The 22,186-nt window shown below is 39.2% G+C and overlaps 1 protein-coding gene across 5 annotated transcripts in view; it reads right to left on the bottom strand.

Annotated features, from left to right (window-relative positions):
- CDIN1 (CDAN1 interacting nuclease 1) overlaps positions 1–20,530 on the bottom strand; it is a 202,637-nt gene extending 182,107 nt beyond the window's left edge. For 3 of the 5 annotated variants that reach the window (XM_040970018.1, XM_040970021.1, XM_040970020.1), the window contains exon 1: positions 20,205–20,463. In XM_040970018.1, the coding sequence (XP_040825952.1) occupies positions 20,205–20,305 (101 nt within the window). In that variant the 5' untranslated portion in view covers positions 20,306–20,463. Of the gene's footprint in view, positions 1–20,204 lie in introns of all 5 variants that reach the window. The other 2 variants (XM_040970017.1, XM_040970019.1) reach the window with 1 other exon arrangement.
- Between the last annotated feature and the right edge of the window lie 1,656 nt (positions 20,531–22,186).

The raw sequence follows: 22,186 nt of genomic DNA, 5'->3' as shown, positions 1-22,186 counted from the left end.
AGTCATTTTACCCTCATCGTAGTTACCCTACATTGAAGGAGCACAGAATAAAAGGGGAAAATAATATCAAAAAGTATGTTAAAGAAAAGTCTGTGCTAAAATGCAAGAATAAAGTAATGTAATGGACTTTTTCAACTACCAGAACCAATTTACTAGAATTATTTTGGCTAAAGTTATCATCCTATAGTTTTTGTACATGCACCACCGATAATGTTGCTTGGCTCAAAAACAAAACTTAGCATTAGGAATTACTTTAGAATCATATAATAAGCTTCTATACCAAGCCAACTTCACAATCACATTTCATACTGTACCAAAATATAAGGCGACCACCAGCAAGTCTAGAAATACCCAAACACATAATCAAAGATGTGCTGTTACTGAATAATTTCAACACACTGCAAAATAGCTGTGATTCCAGACTCCATCGTCACCTTGCAGCACCTGTCCTCTTACCTATCCAAGCTAAGGAAATTTGTTGTCTCCCATTAACAGATCCATTTTCAAAGCACCCAGGTTTTGAAAATGTGAGAGAAAAAAAATACTGTGCCACTTGCTTTATAAACATGTGCTAAAAGGAAAAGTCCTCAAAATGTTTTTGCTATCATTAGAATGTGTGCAAAATACAAAACAGAGTTTGTTCTAGCACTTTTTAAAAACTGAATCATTACTTTAGAGTTGGATGACATGTAGAGAGAAAAAAAGATTTAGTTATCCAAGGACATCAAAGGACTAAGTGGAAGACAGGAGACATAGGAGCTAATACAACCTCTAGGGTATGCCACCTACAAAACTGTCAGCCATTCCCACCAGAGAGCTGGGAAACACTGGCTCGAAGTACATACGCTTCAGAACTAATACTAACAAAAACTCTTCGTTCATGATTAAATAATAATGTCCTAACCTAACCTAGGAACAACTTACCACTATAAATAGGGAAACAAAAATGTGAACTGTCTATGGGTGACAGCCTGGTGCCTGGGTCAAGATTAATGATTCAGTAATGCAGGTCCACCACGGGCTATAGAGAGACAGTCTAGAAAAGCCAGTCGGACTGCTGTCTGTATTTATGATGCTAGAGGCAAAACAATGGTTGAACCCTGTACATGATACCAGGCAGGATATAAAGATTTTATTCACAGGGTTGGGAAGTCTAGTCCCATTGAAGGCCAAAATCAACACCCAAATATAGATGGTCAAAATTAAGCATCCCAACCTAAAGAGGAAGCTCAAGATGTTCTGCCCTGCAAGTTGACATAACAGAATTTAGAACATCACAACAGGTTGGAAAAAAATCAAAGAACTCTCCAGGAATCACAAAGCTACTTCACAGCGTGGGGAGTACGGGGAGGAGTGTGTGTGTGTGTGTGTGCACACACGTGTTGGCAGTGGGGGGTGGGAGGGGTTGAATACAATTGTCCTCAAGAGAAAGTTCACCAAGGTTCAACAACAGTGGTCAGATCATTTCAGGGGGTCCAGTTTTGCAGAACTATTCATGTCAAAGATCACAGCCTTCCATATTTGGGATGTGGTCAAGGTTGGCAGGTATGGCAGCTATCTCAATCTGGATCACATAAACTACATGCTGTAGACCACAAAAAGAAAATGGGACTCACACAAACAAGTCGGCTTTGATGTCAGCCAGCAAAGTTCCAAATATGGATCCACTTTCATTCCTTATTGCCCTGTTATCAGGACACCTAGTATTAACTCCTAATGAAAACCCAGTTGGTAGAATCAGTCACATTCTCAAAGGAGAAAGTTAGCACTGCAAGATAATTCACAGTTAAGTAAATGCTGAAAAGATCCTTTTGGTTCTTTTTTCTTTTTCTTTTTTAAAATTTTTTTGATGTCCTTATTTGGGAAATCAAAATGCTACAACATTTCCTAAAAATACTAAGAAGAAACTACTTTGAATCATATAAAACAAATCCATTCACTGTTTTTTTGAGACTAAGAGATATTAACCGAATTAAAAATTAACCACTGGAATTGGTAAAGGCAAAACCAAAAATGGATTGAAAACTCAACCCATAAATGTTAACCATTTGGAATACATCCAGGATCAATTTTATAACAAACTTTTATCAACTAGTGAAAGTATATTCAGATGGAAACCATGACACTGGTGGCACAAACAGCACCACAATAAGTATCTTTACCACATGACTGGTGGTCTTTATACTGCCACCAAAGTACCTAGTTAATACCAAAATTTCTACTAAAACAAGCCATAAACCAATCTTCAATTGAAAAGCTCTGTCTACTTGGTTATAATCTGTTACCTGGAAAGGGGGGGAAAAAAAAAAGCAGAAGGTCTCTCCAGCCACCTAATCACCATATCAATGACACATGCCACAAGAGAGAAGCACTAGTTTATTTGATTGATCATGGTAGATAAACTCCAAATAACAGAGAAATTAACAAATGCTTGACATTTGCTCAACATCCATTATTCTGACACTGCTTTCAGAATTTCAAAGCCTGGGAGTATGCTTAATCAACATTCATATTCCCTTGTGAGCTACAGGCACCATATTGCACCCCGCCTTCATACTGATGAAAACTGCATATTGGCTATTTCCAAAATGTTCTGGGACTCCACACAGGGCCCCTTTTTTCTCTTGTTCCTGCTCTGCAGTTTTCTTTTAAACACTTCCAAGATAAAAGCATCTGCCAGTTTTTCTCTCTAGGGATGTATGCAAAATGAACTTAACAGTTTTAAGGCAGGAGTAACCCTCACATCTAAATTCATTCATGGGACAGAAAAGGGCCTAAGAGGCCTCTCTAGGGACAAAACCCTGCTGAAATTCTCCCCACACACAACAGTGGGAGCTTTATAAAATCTAAGTCCAGACAATTTCCAATTCAAATGCCCAACATAGCATGACCTTTGTCAGATCTCTGAGCCCAAGATGCACCCATGATTTTTTATTCTAACCAGCACAGACATTAGACAGGGCACTACTGCTAAGCAGGAGGTTCAATATTTGCATGCTCTTCTATTGTGAAAATGTAACAGTGACAGCACTGTGTCAAATTCTTTTCCCTCTAGAACTTTAACTCCATAGGAGAGGCATGGCTGACAGATGACTCCCCAACATCTGTGTTATGTACATTGCACAGCTGAGGAGCCCTGGATCACTGTCAGAACATCATGGAGATGACCTGCACCTCTCTTATGCTTTCCTCTTCTCTCCACCCTCCCCTCAGCACACAAATATATAAATTTCCAGTACAAACAGTGTAATTTTTAATAAAATATAAAAATGGCAAGATGGATTAACATAATTTTCAGTCATTAAGTTGTTCACGTAGTAGCTAAACATATGCTGTATAAATGGCCTATATCGAATAATTTATCAGATCTGACACAGTGCATATCATATTGTTTTATTTAATACACTTACTAAAATTTCATGGATCAACCATCACTTCAGAAACCACAGAGAAAGCATTGGAAAATATTTATTCACCTCCTGTGATTTATTTTGATTAGCCTTACAGCTGCATGATAAAGTGGAACAAAATTACAAGGTTAGGGTTTACACAGCCATTGCTTCATATACTAAAACATAACAAATGGTTCCATGCCTCTGTTACATTTTACTTTCATTTAGTGTTAAGTAGAACACTAGGCCAAGCACTTAGCTGCCTACTGAATATTTTAATATTTTTAAATAGGATTTAAATATCCTGACCCAGACAATGGGTGCTTAACAATCAGGATAGAATAGTTCTTTGTGTGGCACCAGATACAACGTTGGCCAGAAAGAGCAAACACACTTCTTAAGTCATCTTCTCCTCAAGAAATCATAAAAAAAAAGCACATCAGAAAATTAGCAAGAAGTCACTGAATGCCCAAAGCAACATAAAGCAGTCTAAGCACTAAAAAAGAGGTGATGGAAGATAAAACTACAGCCCTATCCAAATGAATTCACACTTAGTGGAACAGGAAGCAAAAGAGAGGAATGTACACATTTTAAGTGAATGGGTAAAAATGATAATCAAAAAAAGCCCTTACTGGCTTTAATCTAATATTCAAGAGATTAAAAAAATATATATGGGGTAGAGGGAGGAACAGATGGAGAGAGGAAGGTCTAGAAGAAGGGGGAATAAGGGAGGTAAAGAAGGCAAGGAAATAAACTAGACATGGCATTTGAGATTCTTTTTTAAAATTAGTTTTCCTTTAAAATATTTTATCTGAGAATAGGTCTCCCAGACAAGGAATCAGATAAAAAGGATGGCAGCAGAGATCCAAAATGTGAGATGAGAGCCTCAAACTGAAAAAAGCCAATGTAGATTTTCAAGAAAAACATGAGTTTCTTGGCCTGATCATCAAGAAAACTAAGAAAACCTTCATTAGATCAATTGCCTTGGGAGAGTACTAAGGAAAAAAAGGTAGGGGGGGAAGCCTCCACCATTTAATGCAGTGTAAGTAAGAAGATAACAAGGCAAAGAAATGATCTTCTTAGGAACTAAAGTTTGTTTACATTTAGAAGCTATAATGTAAAGGAGACTTGTCTCAAAGTATTTAAGGAATTATTTTTCCAGGGTAACACAGTACCCAAAGGAGTTCCATATGTTTCAAGGTGTAGACACTGTAGTCCAGCAGCAAAGCTATACTTCTCAAAAACTTGACCTTACCATCAATTATGACAGGAAATGTGGCAATCAATGAGATACTTCATGTGGGGCAGGAAGCCACAAATCCATACAACACTGCATTGTTAAGTCAGTGACTTTAGGTGAGTAACAGTTTATTGTAAAAATACTGAAGGGTATGTCATACCACATCCTCAGAAAAGATAAAGACCTTGAAGACAGAGTTCAATACAAAAAGACAGCCAAGTACCAATCTCCGCAAAGCAAAGAACTAAAAGTAAGAGAATACCACTCAGTTTAAGGGATGGTGATAATGGCACCTGGAAAATTCTAGGTAAAGAACAATTTAACCCTTGCAGCTGTATATCACTACCCCATACTGAATGGTTTGTATGAATGTCAGCTCTAGCACTAATAGCCTTGGGAGGTAGGGAGGGGGGGTTATGTGTCAAAAAAATGAAGTAAGAGCTCATGGAAAGCATGGAAGAAAAGAATGAGTTTGAGTATTGCAAATTCTTGCTGGGACCCCTATCATCACCATCACTCTAGCATTTTATTTCTAGGCAAGAAATATATTTTGCCATTCTGAGATTATTTTCTGGTTACAAGCCAACCATTATGAACCTTTCAGTGAATCACTGAATAGGGCACTTAAAGGGATAAACAATTATAAAAATAACTCTGTCACAAGTGCATGCATTTTATTTTATTTAGTGATGTAATAAGCTTAGGGGCATATATCAGGTCCAAAATGGTCTTGGTCATTAATTTAAGCAATAAATCATAGGTCTTGCCAACAATGACGGCAAACAGATGCTAACAAGGAAATGTATTATTTAATATTGCCATGTGTTATAAAAATGTAAGTGTGTTTAAGACATGTCTTAAATTTTATAATAATATGCATTTAAGACATTACTGTTTTGACATATGCAGGAATCAGATTTATAGAACCCATTCTGTAGCTTCTTCTCCTGTGAACACATGAGAGCATATTCTGGATTTTTTTTCTTAAGAGGAGAAACCTTTAAGGTGCACGCTTGCAACAATATCTAATTGGTTGTCTTGCTGTTTTGTAGTAAATAATGTCAGCACTGAAACTCATTAAAAAGAATGAATCTACACATTTTGCCTGCATATAAACATAGAATATTTCAAAATTACAATGGTTGAAGAAATATTATCTAAAAAGATATAAGAACACTTTTAAAGTAAATTGACAATTACCTTTTTTCACATTTATTATTAATTGTTCCATAAGCTATCAGACAAAAATTATTAACTTCATTAACAAGCAAACAGGTTAAGTTCCATATCCAAAATTCTGGACATAGCTCACTAAGAAAAACAACACTTCATGACTATAAAAACTGTGAAAACTCCTAAAAAATCAAGCAATAGCAACTCAAGACACAAAATGACTTAAAATTGAGTCTCTCTATCCATATACTTGGCAAATCATGGCCAAAGCATAATAGTCTTCTATCACCACTTGATTTCAGAGTAGTTGCTGTACAGGTAGGCCAAAACATTTCTGAATAAGGGCCTATGAGAAGAGGGCTTTAGGCACTAAGAAATTAATACAAGGCCTTAACTGTAAAATAAAACTATGTTTTCTAAAATCAAAGGATGCCACCAGCTAACAGCAACTTTTTGTTTACAGGTTATTTGGTTTATTTCTTTTATTTGTGAACTCTCCTAAATGCCAGCATGTTCTGCCCGCATTTTTTTGTGTGCAGCCAAGAGTCCACGCTTTACAACACTTGAGGAAGCAGTGCTTGGAGTACGGAAACTAAATTTTCTTCATTAAATCTACTGAAGCAGATATTAAAAATGCATTTAATATACTGGCGATGGTCGGTGGGCACCGCTGACTGTGACAGGCCAGTTACTGATGATGTGCCGTCAGATGGCCTTCTCAGCAGGCGCCCGGGTCTCAGGCTGCTGAAGGACAGCAATATCTTCCCTTGTGTGTAAGCTCTATTCATCTCCCAAGTATTTACTAAATCACAGGCCCCTGCACACAGAGCCCACGTTTCAGCGTATGCTAACAAATGATGGATGGCCTCGTCAATTCGTTATGTTCTGAAAGCATGGTTTCCTGCCATTCCAATCATCAAACCTCAGCGCTTCAGAGCTGATCAGTCCTGGGGAATATATTTTGTAGGCTCGATTAAAAGAGGCGAAGTTCTTTTCCATTAGGGTCTTTGACACCCTCCTCAGTTATTTGTTGTCTCAAATAATTATTTGGGCAGAATATTCAATAGTTAATACTACAACACCGTATATTTCCCTGTACTTGCTAAGATACAATTTCATTTACGACAAAACAATTAAGGTATTGGATAGCAAAGGATTTAGTCGCTAAATTGAGTTTGAAAACAATTTACTTTGCAGATTTATCAGGCAAAATCTGTAAAACATTTTATACCACCATATCACTCTGTGTTATATTATAATGTAAGTAGATTAGCCAATGCAGTTCTAAGGAAATTCCAAGGGAATCACCATTCTCCAAATCACCTAAGCTTTTTAAGACAACAAATTATGTGAATTCTCTTAATCATAATCTATACAAAGGCATACAAACTATTTAAAAATTCTACTAACAATTCCAAAGGTAAATGAAAAAGTTCAATTTGTCAAAGAAAAAAGATCTTTAAAAATACATACATTTTCAAGTCCAAGTTTGTATGTGTCAGTTATTTTTTCTATAAGCCATAGAACATTTTTATTTTTAGTCATAGCTCATCTATGGAATAAAAAATAATAGCACAATCACACCTTTCACTCAGAAACAGCAGGCTCAATAAAAACAGGTGAACTTACCACAACTAAGAGCAGAGCCTTGGGTAGTGTTAAAGAACCAAACAACCTGCTATAAATAAGCTTCTTGAAAATTCTAACTTAAAAAAAAAAAAAACACCAGTTTCTCATTTAGCCAATAGCTGGGTGTGTTCTGAAGCACCTAAAGTCAGCATAAGCTCTACCACATTGCCCTGCCATTCACCTCAACCTTAACCTCAAGATTAAGCTCACTTTTATTGCACACAAAGGTCACCTGTATTGGGTCAAAATTCAAAGTCCCTTGTCAGAAAAGGTTGATATATTCCAACCTTTTCCTCCATATGCACCAAATTTTTCATGGTAAAGTCATATTCAGCAGACAGTATATTCAGCAATTTATTGTGCCATTGTAATACAGCACAGAATACAATTGTCCAAAAAGCTATTGCATGAATAAAATATTTTTCATGACAATGTACCAAATCTACACTCCTTACACACTCCTAACAGGAGAAATAAAACTAACCAAGGCCTCTTTTTGCAGTTCAGACACAAGCCATAGCATAATTTGGGCTTTTACTTCCACAGTATTTGGCTGTAGGCAACATTTGTTTTCAGTGCATTACTCAATTTTTTTTCCAGGCACTTAGGCTTATGGTTAAAACACTGATGAAAGCATCTGCACCCTCTATCTGCATGCCTAGGTCTGATCCACAGCTCCTGCCCCAAGGCTCAAGTTTGCTGGTAAAGCAGTGTTGTGGCGGGTAGCAATGATAGTTCAAGGAGCTAGATTCCTGTCACCCACCTGGAATTGAGTCACTTGCTCCCAGCTTCATCCCAGTCCAGTCCCAATGTTGTGTATGTTTGGAGGAATAAGCCAGGAAACAGAGCTCTCTCTTTTTCTGTCTGTTTAATTCTCTCTTACCGTCTCCAATTAATTAATTTAATATATTTGAGATATAAAGATCTCTAACCTGTTTTAACACTTCTATTCAAATCGCCATAAGCAGATTAACCATAGTAGGGCTATTCCAGAAAAACCTCTCTTTGACCCTGAAATTAGAGGAAGGGATGCCCTGTGACAAAATAGAAAAGGATGGCTAAGATACGTTGTTTTGTCGATTCAATAGTACAATATTATTGCAATTATATGATCAGCACAACTGCAGAAACAAGACAAATTAAAGGAAATCTTTCAAGGCAGCATTCCAGAGCACATTGTAATTAATAAAAACCAAAGCTTTAGGCAATAATAAATCTATTCTCTTTAAAAAGTTTAGATAACTTTGTTGTGTTTACCGCAAGGTCTTTTCATAATCAGTACTAGTATGATGGATGATTTTAAGACCTTTCTAAAAGGACTCATTTTTCAAATTTGATTAATATCTACATTAAACACTAAAATCAATGTTCACACTCATGTGATGATCTGGGGCATCCTTTAAAACCTAAAAGTTCTGAAAGGTTTATACCTGAACTCACATATGTACTAGACTCACTCTGCTTCTTAACCTAGCACATTGCAAAACTGATATCCACCCAAATCTCCTTCAGAAATGTATAACACTTAACAAAATTAAGGCAAGAAAGAAAAAAAAAAAAAAAGAAAAAGAAAAAAACCTTCCAGGGCATGGGTACCTAAATTTAAGAATAATGAAATCGTCCCTGTGCGATAGCATAGTGATTAAAGTCCTTGCCGTGAATGTGCAGGAATCCCATATGGTCGCTGGTTCTAATCCCAGTAGCCCTACTTCCCATTCAGCTCCCTATTGTGGCCTGGGAAAGCAGTTGAGGACAGCCCAAAGCCTTGGGTTCCTGTACCCGTGTGGGAGACTCAGAAGAAGCTCGTGGCTCCTGGCTCCGGATTGGCTCAGCTCCAGGAGTTGCAGCAACTTAGGGAGTGAACCATTGGATGCAAGATCTTCCTCTCTGTCTTTCCTCATTTCTGTATAGCGGCCTTTCCAATAAAAAATAAATTAAAAATAGTAATAATGAAATGAGGAAATGCTTTAAAACTCTCAGGCTTTACCACCCCCTCTAATTCTTTCTGAAGCCATTTTCATGTTACATAACCATTTTCATCTGGGGTGGCAGGAGGTGAGTCTAACAGGGGCATCAACCTCAACCTAGACAGATGGAACTTTGCATCTTGGTTGCCACTGTCATTATCCAAAGACCATAATTAGCTATTCTATTGTCCTGGCAATAAAAAGACACTTCAGATGCTGAAAAATAATTGGGTGAGTGCTCTGCACAAATTTCCAGTTTTTATTTTTAACATTTATCCATTCATCTTATTTTCATGTATTTGAAAGGCAGAGAGGCCGAGAATCTTCTCCTATCTGCTGGTTCACTCTCCCAAAGGTCCACAATAGTCAAGATAGAGTCAGGCCAAAAAGCACAAGCCTGGAACTTAATCCAGGTTCAGATTAGCAAAGACCCGGACAACTATGCCATCATCCCAGTGTGCTGCATTAGCAAGCCGAGTCAGAAGTGGAGGGTGGACTCCAACCAAGGCAGTTGAGGTGGGCTGTGTCTGAACACTGTGCCAAAGCTCATCCCAGTTTTGATTATTACAACCATAAATCCAGGCTCCCAGCTTCCAAATAGCCTAATTCTGGCTGGCTGTTGCAGCCATGTGAGAGCAGATCAGCAAGTGGAAGATCTCTCCATCCCTGTCTCTCCATCTCTCTGTAAAACTTTCTTTCAGACAAAACAAAACAAAAAAACTTTAAAAAGCAAAAGTTAACAAATGATAGTACACCAAGCTAAGAAGCGTCTGCACTGCACAGGAAACACTTAACAAAATGAAGAGGCAACTGACAGAATGGGAGAAAATATCTGCACACAGGATCTATAAAGAGTTCAAGAAATTCAACAACAAAACAATCCAGTTAAGAAATGGGCAAAGGATATGGGGGCATTTTTCAAAGGAAGAAATTTAAAGCCCCATCAGATATGGAAAAATATGCTCAGGATCACTAGCCATCAGCGAAATGCAAACAAAAATCACAAGGTGGTTTCATTAAACTCCAGTTAGAAAAGCTATCATCCAAACATCACAAAACAATAAATACTGGCAAGGGCATAAGGAAAAGGGTACCCTAATGCACTGATGGTGGGAACATAAGCTAGCACAATATTCACAGAAAGCAATAGAAAGATTTCTCTGAAATTTGAAAATAGATATATCATATGACCCAGCCATCCCACTCCTGGAAATTTACCCAAACAAAATGAAATCAGCATATTAAAGAGTTACCTGCACTTCAATGTTTATTGCAGCTCAACTCCAATAGCTAAGATATGGAATCCATCCATCCATCCATCCATGCATTAACTGGTGATTGCATAAAGAAAATATGGCATGTGTGTATATATTCTATATAGAATATATAGTCTCTCTCTCTCTCTTTATATATATATCTGCTCCACTCTGGCTTCAGAGCCATGGCCCAATGACTGTGGCATGTAGTAATCCATTCTGTTCTCCCTATGAAATGGAGAACCGTCATTCAGTCAGAAGTATTACCCCAGCAGCTTTAGGATGTATGGTATATACCAGCTCACTGTATGTACAACTGGATAGGAGGCAAAGAAGAAGAGAAAGACACCTTGACTCAAACATGTGAAAACATCTCTTAAATAAAAACACAACTGAAAATACAAGAAAATGTATTCTTTACCTGTCTCCTGTATGATACTCATACCTGTGGATAACTTTTGTGTCTAAAAAACTACTTGCAGACTTACTCTAAAAAAGTACTTGTATATTTATTATTTTTTAAGGTAAATTCAACCAATACAGCAAAATTTGCTGTAAAAACTTGATAGTAAATTCAGTCAACATTTGTTGAAAGTGAAATAATAAAAAGCTGTTACCCTATACTTCTATTGAATTTCTTTTTGCTAGAGAAGTATATAATTTTTCTTTATTATACAAGCAAACACTCTGGTATTGGTTATCACCTAATAACCTAAACTATCATGTCTGAATATAGATTTTAAAATGAAACCAACATTCTAATAATAACATTTCCCACAAAACTAGTAAAATGTATTCACAGTTATGAATTCTTCCCAAGATGATGTTATCTGAGGTTTTCTTCAAATACTCTTTTTTAGGAATTGAAGCCATTCCACTTTTGGAGGTATACAAATCCAAAAGCTATCTGAAAAAAGCTAAGTACTTCCTTTAGAAAGGGAAGGGACCATATTATGAAACAACTTTGAGAAGAGGCTTTAAAGTTGAGCTATATAATATAGCACAAACCAGCGTTTCAAACCCTATAGAATTAAAAAAAAAAGTTTTATCAAAGAAAAAAATGAAATAATAGCACTCCTTACTTAGATATTCCAATTTATACTAATGAGCGATACAGAAATACAGACATCTCTGGGAGTGTATAATTTATATCACTTTTGAAAGTCATGTAAATTAATTATATTTCTTTAGTAAAACCATCAATAGATTCTCCCATTATTAGCAATTTTCACTCATTATTCTGGAACTCAGGTCTACCACATTATTAGAAACATAGAAAAGTGACCACAAAATGAGAAGCAGTTCTCAACTCAAATGAAACAAACAGAAATATTTCTGTTAAACAAACTAAGAGCTACAGTATAAATTGTATACTGCAATGCTCAACCATAATGCTTTTTACAATATTTATCTATTTGAAGGGCAAGCTATAGACAGAGACAAAATCTTTCATCTTTCGGATCACTTCTCAATCGATTGAATAGCCAAGGCTGTGCCAGGCTGAAACCAGGAGCCTAGAACTCAGTCCTGGTCTCCCTCATGGATGACATGGACCCAAGTACTTGGGCCACCTTCTACTGCTTTCTCCGGTGCATTAGCAAGGAGCTGGAACCGAAACAGAGCAGCCAGGAGTTGAACTGGCACTCTAATACCAGATTCTGGTTGTCACAGGTGACAGCTTAATCTGTTACAAAGTGCCCAGTCCTCCACAACAATTCTTTAAGATCACTGAACCTGAGATCAGCCTGGTGGCACAGTGAGTAAAGCTATTGCCTGCAATGCCAGCATCCCAGATGGGTGTTGGTTCCAGTATAGTCTATTCCACTTCTAATCCAGCTCCCTACTAATGATCTGGCAAAAATAATGGTCCAACTGTTTAAGTTCCTGTCATACATGAAAGAGTCTTGGAAGAAGCTCCTGGCTTCGAGCTTTGGCCTGGCCCAACCCCAGCCCTTACAGCTATCTGGGGAGTGAACCAGTAGGTCGAAGATCTCTCTGTGTTTTCCTGGCTCTTTGTCTCTGTGCATAACTCTTTCAAATAGAGTGTTGGGGGAAAAAAAGAAAACCCCCCAATGAAACTGTTAATATATCTTTACAACATGATACGTGATTCTCTACCATTGCCTATATATATAATATCATGACACCTGTAAGTAACAGAATGCTAGAATTATGACTGCAGCTGAAGGACTATGTTAGTGTAAAATATAGGGGGAAAAGTTAGGGACAGAAGGAGAGTGTGGCTAGAGAGGGGGTGAGGAAAGCCAAATACCTACAAAATCATTCATGGAAAATAATAATTTAAAAATCAATATTAGAAGGGAATTATAGAATTAAATGTAAAAGCTAAACATTTCAAAGGCAGATATTTAAAATAAAAGCAAAACCTACAACAGAGAATTACAAGAAGCACACCAGCCAATAATTCAAGAAGAAAACTGACTGTCAAAAAATTGTAGAAAAACTACATGATGGGCCTGGCGTCGTGGCCTAGCAGCTAAAGTCCTCGCTTTGAAAGCCCTGGGATCCCATTTGGGTGTGGTTCTAGTCCCGGCAGCTCCACTTCCCATCCAGCTCCCTGCTTGTGGCCTGGGAAAGCAGTCAAGGACGGCCCAAAGCTTTGGGACCCTGCACCTGTGTGGGATACCCAGAAGTTCCTGGCTCCTGGCTTTGGATCGACATAGCATCGGCCGTTGCACTCACTTGGGGAGTGAATCATCGGACAGAAGATCTTCCTCTCTGTCTCTCCTCCTGTATATCTGACTTTCCAATAAATAAATAAATCTTTAAACAAACAAACAACAAAAAAAACTACATGTTATAATTTTTAACTATTATAAATACAAATTGTCATTCTTGATTCACCACACTGAAGAGGAAAACACTGGGAACACCCTACAAAGAACAGGCATACACAAAGACTCCTCAGAAAAGACACCAAAAGCACAGGTGATAAAAGTCAAAATAAACAAATAAACAAAATAAACAAACAATAAACTGTATCAAACTAAGCTTCTGTATAGCAAGGAAAACAGTGAATAAAGAGAGGAGATGATCAACAGGATGGGAGGAAATCTTCACACACTACATAACACACAGGAGACTAATAAACTGATAAAGAACTAAAGACACTCAACAGCAGCAAAACAAACAACCCTGTTAAGAGATACGCAAAGGACATGAATAGATATTTCTCCAAACATGAAGTTCCAAGGCTAATTTACACATCGAGAATGGTCTACAGACATCAGACATACAGACCTCAGCAAACAACTGTTGGCCAGGATTTGGGAGAAAAGGCACCCTGATCCACTGCTGGTGGAAACATAAACTGATACAAGCACTTTGGAAGACAATATGGAGAGTGCTGAGACAACTCAGAATTGAGCTACCACATGATCATAGCTTTCCCACACCCAGAAATATATCCAAAAGAAATGAAATCTGTATCCAAAGAGTGACATGCCACCCTATATTTATAGCAGCACAATTCACAACAGCAAAGATGCCCTTCAACAGAGGAATGGATACAAAGAAATTGCAGTATATCTGCTTGATGGAGTACTACTCAGTGGCAAAGAGGATTGAAATCTTGTCATTTGTAAGAAATTATTCCAGCTGGAAAGCATTATGTTTAGTGAAGTAAGCAAGTTCCAAAAGGTCAAATATCATATACTTTCTCTGATGTAATACTGGCTGTCTTAATCTCCATAACATGACTTACCAGGAAGACTATCAGACTGAGAAGTAAAGGGATTATGCAGTATGTCAAAACTTCTAAAGTAAAGCTCCCCAAGAAACTTAAAAATACACCTCTATATTATGACGCTAACTTTTCTACCTTTGTTGCATTTATTAGGTAATCATGCATTTAAATATCAGAAAGTTAAACTTGTAATTTATACTAAGGGACTAGACTACGGTGACAGGACAAGGGAAAATGGCAGGAGCTAAAACTGGGGAGCGAGGAAAGAGAATGGAAAGGATGAATCTTTATACCTACAAAACTATATTGTGGAAAACAATTTAAAAATATATAAACTTTAAGAAAAAAAAATCTGTGCCTGGCTTGAGTCCTGGCTCCTCTGTTTCCAACCCAGTTTCCTGCTCAAGTCCAACCTGTAAAGGAGGAGGTAACGGCTTTAGCATATCCCTCCCTGCCACCCACACGTGAAACCAGGGTTGAGTTCTGGGCTCCTGGCTTCAGGCTGACTCAGTCCCAGCTACTGTAGGCAGCCAGGGAGAAAGTCACGGTAAGGAAGCTCTCCTACTGTCTTTCTTTGTTTCTGTCTCTCTTTGCCTTTTAAATTAAGATCAAAACAGGTAGACCACAATAATATTAAGTAATGATTCTCCTCAATACTAGTAAAAATAGCAGAAACAGACATAGCCACACTCTGTTGGTAACGGGATTACCAGCAATCTTTATGACAAATAATTTTCCAATACACATGAAAACCATTCAAAATATAAATGACATTTAATTTCAAACGGTTAGAGGGCGTCAATGGGCAGTGGAATCCCTGATAACCTTCAAGGGGTCCAAAAACTAGTCAAAAATATTTTTAATTAAGGAAAAGATGACGTTATTTCCCTTTCCCTATTACTGACATTTGCACTGTGGGCAAAAAACCATGGTGCATCAAATCCCAGCTCCTGTGTACAAACCAAGGCCAGGGTACCATTACTGTGTTAGTACCCACGCTATTCTTCACTACCACACACTGGGAAAAGAGTTTAGGGAACAAAGACCGTTTCACTTAAGACTGTTCACTGATTAGTTTTATTAAATCTCAGTTCTTGAACACACACACACTCTTAACACTGCATAAAACAAAACAAGTAGAAATGAGGCACATCTTCTGCATATCCAAGTACTCTGGCTGCCTCAGGAGAGAGGACCTGCATGATGGGAAAGCTGAACCAGCCACCTTCTCCATGCAACACCATTGTTATTTGAATGAATGATGGACAACGTATGATTATTGAGATTTGGGAATGTGGTAGACATTTTCTCAAAAATAAACAACATGAGACTGTCACTTCAAGGAAAACAACTGATAGCAGTTGTTGCCAAGGATAAAATTTGAGGTTTCAAGGGAAAACTCAAATATTGGAAAGCTCATATCCATCACTATAAGCTTGACAGCTTCAAATCACACAGACTTTCTGATGAGATCAGTGGTGATATTAACAAATGTTGATTTTTTTCTGATATTGTATAATGCAAGGTGACAACATTTGGAAAATTTGCATAACTCACAACCAGCATTATGCAAACGAACAATGAATGATGATAAAAATCAGGCATGGTTAAAAAATCCATTCAAAGTTCAAATTAGGCTAATGGATTGTAATATAACAGAGTGTGAAAAGTTTCTTGATATGGTTTCAGAATCTATATTGCAATTAACCTTTAAGAAAATACCATTTGTTAAGTTTTATGCAATAACAAAAATATTCACAATTATCTAACAAGTCTATTAAATTATTCTTTCCTTTTCCAAGTGCATATATGTCTGAAGACAGAGTTTTTTCATATTCTTTAGTCAAAAACAAAATATCATAACAAGTTGAATACCCAGTCTGATGTGTCTCTCCTCAATTATGGCAAGTATGAAAGAGATTTGCAAAGGGTAAAACATTGCTACATTCTCACTACATGTTTTTTTTTTAAGATTTATTTATTTTTATTGGAAAGTCACATATACAGAGAAGAAGAGAGACAGGAAGATCCTCCATCTGATGATTAACTCCCAAATGGCCAACATGATTGAAGCTGAGCCAATGCACAGCCAGGAGCCAGGAGCCTCTTTCAGGTCTCCCACGCAGGTGCAGGATCCCAAGATCCTGGGCTGTCCTCCACTGCTTTCCTGTGCTACAAGCAGGAAGCTGGATGGAAATCAGAGCCAACCAGCATCCATATGGGATCCCAGAACATGCAAGATGAGGACTTTAGCCACTCTGCTGTGCCCACTCACTATATTTTTTAAATTGTGGTTATTATCACAAGAATATGATAGGAAGTGATGGGTCTACTATTTTTAAAATAAAGTGATACTTTTACTTCCCCAATTTTATTCATATTTGAATGTGAAAATATATAACCCATGTAAATAAGACAGATTTGGTATTATATATGCACAAAAATAAATTATATTTAAAAATTTCATTAAGCACCTGTCAACAGTATATATAATTAGTTATATGATAATTCTTTAAAAAAAAAAATAGCGTGACTTAAGAGGATTACTAGCTCCTGTTTCTATTTATCTTATATTTACTGATGCTCCCAAAGCATAAGTTGGCCAATGCCTTGCAAACTGCAACTCCATGAAGCGACTCCTTTGCATCGGTGTTGTGTCAGGGTCAGTGTTGTGGTGCGTAGAGCAAGTAGAGCTGCCACCTGTAATGCCAGCATCCCATATGGGTTCTGGCTGGAGTCTCAGCTGCTCCTCTTGTTATCCTGCTCCTTGCTAACGGCCTGGGAAAAGCAGCAGAGGATGGCCTAGGTGTTAAGACGCATACAGATGAGAGAAACCTGGAAGAAGCTCCTGGCTCCGGACTTCAGGCAGGCCCAGCCCGGGCTATCGTGGCCATCTGGGGAATGAACCAATAGAAAAGATCTTTCTCTCACTGACTTCCAAACTAATAAATAATCTAAAAACAAAAATCACAAAACCTCCCTTTGACATCCAATAAGAAGGAAATAAAGAAATTAATGGCACGTGGCACACTTAGAATGTAGCATTATTTGATATCTGAAGTTGCAAAAACTTTTTAAATATGAGCAATGTTCTCATTATGTTGGGGTGGTGTACAAGATTTATGAACTATATAAGCAGAGGCAATAATATACTGGGAGAAAAAAAACAGAAGGTAGAAAAAATACTAGAGCTGTTTACGTGGGAATGCCACGCATGAAAAAATGATGACTACGCTATCTTAATATGAAAACTAACCAAGATCCCTTAGCATTAGACTGAAACTCAAGGAGCCTATATTCCGGGCACTATGTGATCATTTAGCATCTCTGGAATTTCTTATGTCACTTTACATCTGCGAACCGTAAAAAAAAAAAAAAAAGATGTCTGAGGTGCTTGCCTGACTGACTCTGATAAAACGAACCACTACATTTAAAGCCTGTTCAAGGGGTAGGTGTGTGGCACAGGGGTTAGGACATGGGATACATGGGGTGCAGGGATGCCTGTATCAGTGATGCAGATTTTGCAAGATATGCTAAAGCATATAAAAGGATAAATAGCACCATGAATTCAATCTGGATCACACTGGAAAGAGATCATTCATTTTACTGTATAGGAAACCCAAGTCCTCCAAAGAACTCAGGTCATCAAAGACCTCCCACTTAGGCATCCATTTACACTTTGACACCAATTACCCAATAACATCTATTTCCTAAAGAATACACTTCTTTAGTAATGCCCATTCAAGGGGGACATATTAAAAACAGGGAAGGTCTATTTAGGATAACCATTAGTGTGATGAGACAAAGCACCACAGGTGGCATTTGGTTCAGAATTAGAAAAAGGAAACATCCTACACTTTCAACATAACCAACATGGCATAAATACAGTAACATGCTTACATTATATTGGTTCTTCAAGAATTGTTTGAGTCAGTTCTCACACCTTTAAAATGAAGAATTTATACTACATGAAGGTACTTCAAAAACGTCATGGAAAACAATAGAATTTAAAAATCAGTTTTGGGTCCAGTGCAGTAGCCTAGATGCTAAAGTCCTTGCCTTGCACGTCCCAGTTCATGTCCCAGCAGCCCCACTTCCCATCCAGCTCCCTGCTTGTGGCTGGGAAAGCAGTAGAGGACAGCCCAAAGCCTTGAGACTCTGCACCCGCCGGGGAGACCTGGAAGAGGCTCCTGGCTTCGGATCGGCGCAGTTCCGGCCATTGAGGCTGCTCGTGGAGTGAATCATTGTATGGAAGATCTTCCTGTCTCTCCTCTCTGTATATGTGACTTTCCAATAAAAATAAATAATCTTTAAAAAAAAAAAGAGATAGGTTTTGTGGTGGGTGTTTTAGCATAATGCATTAAGCCACCACTTGGTGTACCCATATCTCTTATCAGAATCACATCTTGATCTCTTATCAGAATCACATTTTGATCTCTTATCAGAATCACATCAGATCTTGGTGCCTAGAATCACATCTCACCTCTCTTTCTGATCCCACTGTCTCTAAATGCACCTGGGAGGCAGAAGATGGAAGATGATGGTACAAGTATCTGGGTCCCTGTTGCCCACATGAAGTCCCTGGCTCCTGGTCTGACTGGTTCCATACTCATCGTTGTTGACTTTGGGAAGTGAACCAGTACCTGGATCTGCCCTCACTTCTGTCTCTCCCTGCCCCTCTCTGTTACTATGCCTTTTAAATAAACTATAAAACTTACCAAAAAAAGGTTAAAAAAACAAGCTTATTTTGGCGCCTGCATGGTGTCATCACACAAGAAGGCTCTGTCTGCAGTATGGCATCCCATATGCCTGCCAGTTCAAGTTCTGCACTGCTCCACTTCTGACCGAGCTCCTGCATATGGCCTGGCAAAGCAGTGGAGGATGGTTCAAGTCCTTGGGATCTGCACGCACGTGAGAGATCACTTCAGGAGTGAACTAGCATTAGGAAGATCTCTCTGCTTCTCCTCTTTCTTTAGCTCTGCCATTCTAATAAAAATATATTTAAAAAAATAATGTTTATTTTTGTGCAAAACCGTTGAAATCTATGCATATAAAGGGTCCTCATTCATGAAATAGTGTGTATTATGAAAAAAATGCATACATTTAAAAATTCTACCATGAAAATAAACTCACCTTTTAAGTTCATGTTTTTCATGAACCTATTGAAGTAACCATGTGTAAGATCTTTCTTAAAATAGTATCCAACTATTTTAAGTTATTAACCTTGTAACTATTTTAGAGTTATCCAAACTCTAAAATTACTCAAGGAAGTGTTCTGGAGAGAAGCGAAGGATAAAATGCATCTAGAATATACATATATATAACCCAACTGGAATCCCTGGGACCCCAAACTGTGCCAGGGCGGAGAACCCTTGGGGTTACTTATAGTTAACAATGAGAGCTATAATACAACAGGCCTGATTTCCCTGTGTCCAGGAGCCAGCTGAAAAGAGGGTCCCCCTTCCCTCCTTTTGAACCCATCTTTTGCGTTCACACTTTGACAGGACATTCATTGACACCCATTCATTTCCAGTATCTGTGAATTAATCACCTACAACACATCAATGACTTGTACCCGTCACTTAGCACCCACCAAGTTTTCAATAAGCAGTTGATGGTTTGAATTTCCCTGCAAGACCCGTGGGGTGCATCTGCCTGGTGCAGTCCCCCGCGTGAGGAGTTGTGGCCGGAAGGCGGATGACATCTCTCTCGCCGTCCCGGAGTTCCTGACACGGGTGTTCCTCCCCCGCCAGTGTGTAACACGTGGTTTCTGCGAGCAGGCTGGGGAGGCAGTGCTGCCGGCAGGCAAGGAGCTGTGAGCGGAGAGAGGCGGACACTTACCTGGGGAACCTCTGCTTCAGCTTCCTCAGGCTCTGCCTGGTGGGCGGTACGGACACTAGGCACTGGGCTATCTCGTCGTATTGGGCTTTAGTCAAGATCATGTTGGGCCAGGGACCACGAGCTGAGAGAGACAAGGAAAAACACTCAGGGGATCGAGCAGCCCTAGTGTCAGAAGCTGAGGGACTGGCACGCCGCGGCACGGTCCTGGGTCCTCCTCTTCCTCGGCCTGCTCTTTTCCCTCCAGAAATACACCCCTAGCTGCACAGGCGGAACAAGAAACCCAAGTACAGGGCTTCACCCGGCACCTACGCAGCAGAGGCGGGCTGGAGTCCCCGATTGCTCAAGCGTGGGTTTACTGAGCAGCCGCAGTGGCCTAGCATGAAGGCGTCAGGCCGCCATGTCGGTTAAGGGCAGAGCCTCCGGGCGGACCTGACCGCGGCTCACAGGGAGGGCGTGGCGCCACAAGCCGCGGCCGGCAGGTATGCCCCGGGCCGGCACCGCCCACCCGGGAGCGACCGGCGACGCTGCTGACGCGGACAGCGCCCCAGCTTTGCGACAAGCCGGAGGGCCTGAGGCGCGAGCGCTGCGGAGTGTCTCACGTGAGCCCCGCGAGCCTGCCGCCGCAGCCCGCGAAAGCCACGCCGAGGGCGCGCGATTTGAACGCGCTGCGAGCGGTGCCTTGCCTGTGGAGGGACGCCGGGCCTGTGGCTCCGCGTCAGGAGCCAGGCACTTTAAAACGCACCGGAAGCTCTGCTATCACACAGCTTCACTTGCGTTGAGAAAGTCTTAGAACTTCTCCTGGCAGGGAGAACGGTTTTGTCCTTGTTGGGAACTTAATCCAACGCTTTCTCTGGCCCTCGGCAAGGAGTGGGCGCTCCTAAGTGCGTGGGGAAACTACTCCAAGAATGGATTGGGTTTCTCAGATACGCTGTGAGTGCATCTCAGATTTCCTCAGGCAATTAATTGGGACGTAACCCCTCCCTTAATCCTTTTTTAAAATCTCTTCTTAGAAAGTCATGTGTCATATTCCATCTCTTCAGATTCCAAGCAGATGAAATTCTAAATAAATGAAAATTCTCAACAAATGGAAAAGATAGCTTAGATTTTTCCAGACTGTTAAGCAGTGAAAAAGGTTTCATCCAGAGTAAAGCTTAGGCTGGAAGATAATTCATTGAATAAACTCCTTAATCCGTCAAAACCTCCATTCCTGTCTTCAAAAATAATTTTTAGAAAATTTATGAGACTATTTTGAAGTTGAAATAGGATAGTATAGTGTCCAGCAGATACTCTACATTAAATAAATATTCCTGGTAAGACTTTGCTAAAAATGGACGGTGTGTGCTGGTTCCTCTTTCAGAATCAATGAATGCTCAAAGCTTGCTGTGGGATGAGTCCTGTTCCTGTTATCCTCCTTTCCCTTTTTTGTGCAAAGTTGAGTAAGATGCATGGAAAGATGAAGGAGTCTCCCAGAGGTCAGGAGAGCAAGTGAGCCGCAGAGGTAAGGTTGAAGCTCTGCCAGTTTTGGTTCCAGAGCCTGTTCTCTGTTCGTGGAGTAGTCACACTCTTTTAAACCAAAGCTTTGTTTTTAAGTGAATATATTTGTATGAAATGAAATACTCTAGCCCCAGTTTCTTGCTTTTTTTTTTTAGTTTCATTTTATGTTCTAAGACATCTCAAAGTCAACTGCCAACCATGGATCTTAAATTCAGTCACCACGCTTTCTGAATATTTACACCAGGATGTTTTCTTCCCATATGCTTTGCATCTAGCTCTGCTTGTGTGACATTAGTACATAACTATTTATGGCAGCATGGCCTGGAGTTGCCACCTGGCTAGTTTGTGGCTGACCCTGTCATGACTTTTACATGAAAGCTAGCTGACGATAAACAGACACCACTCGATTCCTCCATTCCTTTCGCCTTTCCAACCTCACTCTTTCCAATTCACAGTCCTCAGATTTTTATAGAAAACAGTTCAGAGAT

This window comes from Ochotona curzoniae, unplaced genomic scaffold (assembly GCF_017591425.1).
Source record: "Ochotona curzoniae isolate NIBS_2020 unplaced genomic scaffold, NIBS_Ocur_1.0 scaffold_4701, whole genome shotgun sequence".
NCBI classification, from domain to species: domain Eukaryota; kingdom Metazoa; phylum Chordata; class Mammalia; order Lagomorpha; family Ochotonidae; genus Ochotona; species Ochotona curzoniae.
The sequence above is the reverse complement of the archived record's forward strand: the minus strand, read 5'-3'. Positions and strand labels throughout refer to the sequence as shown.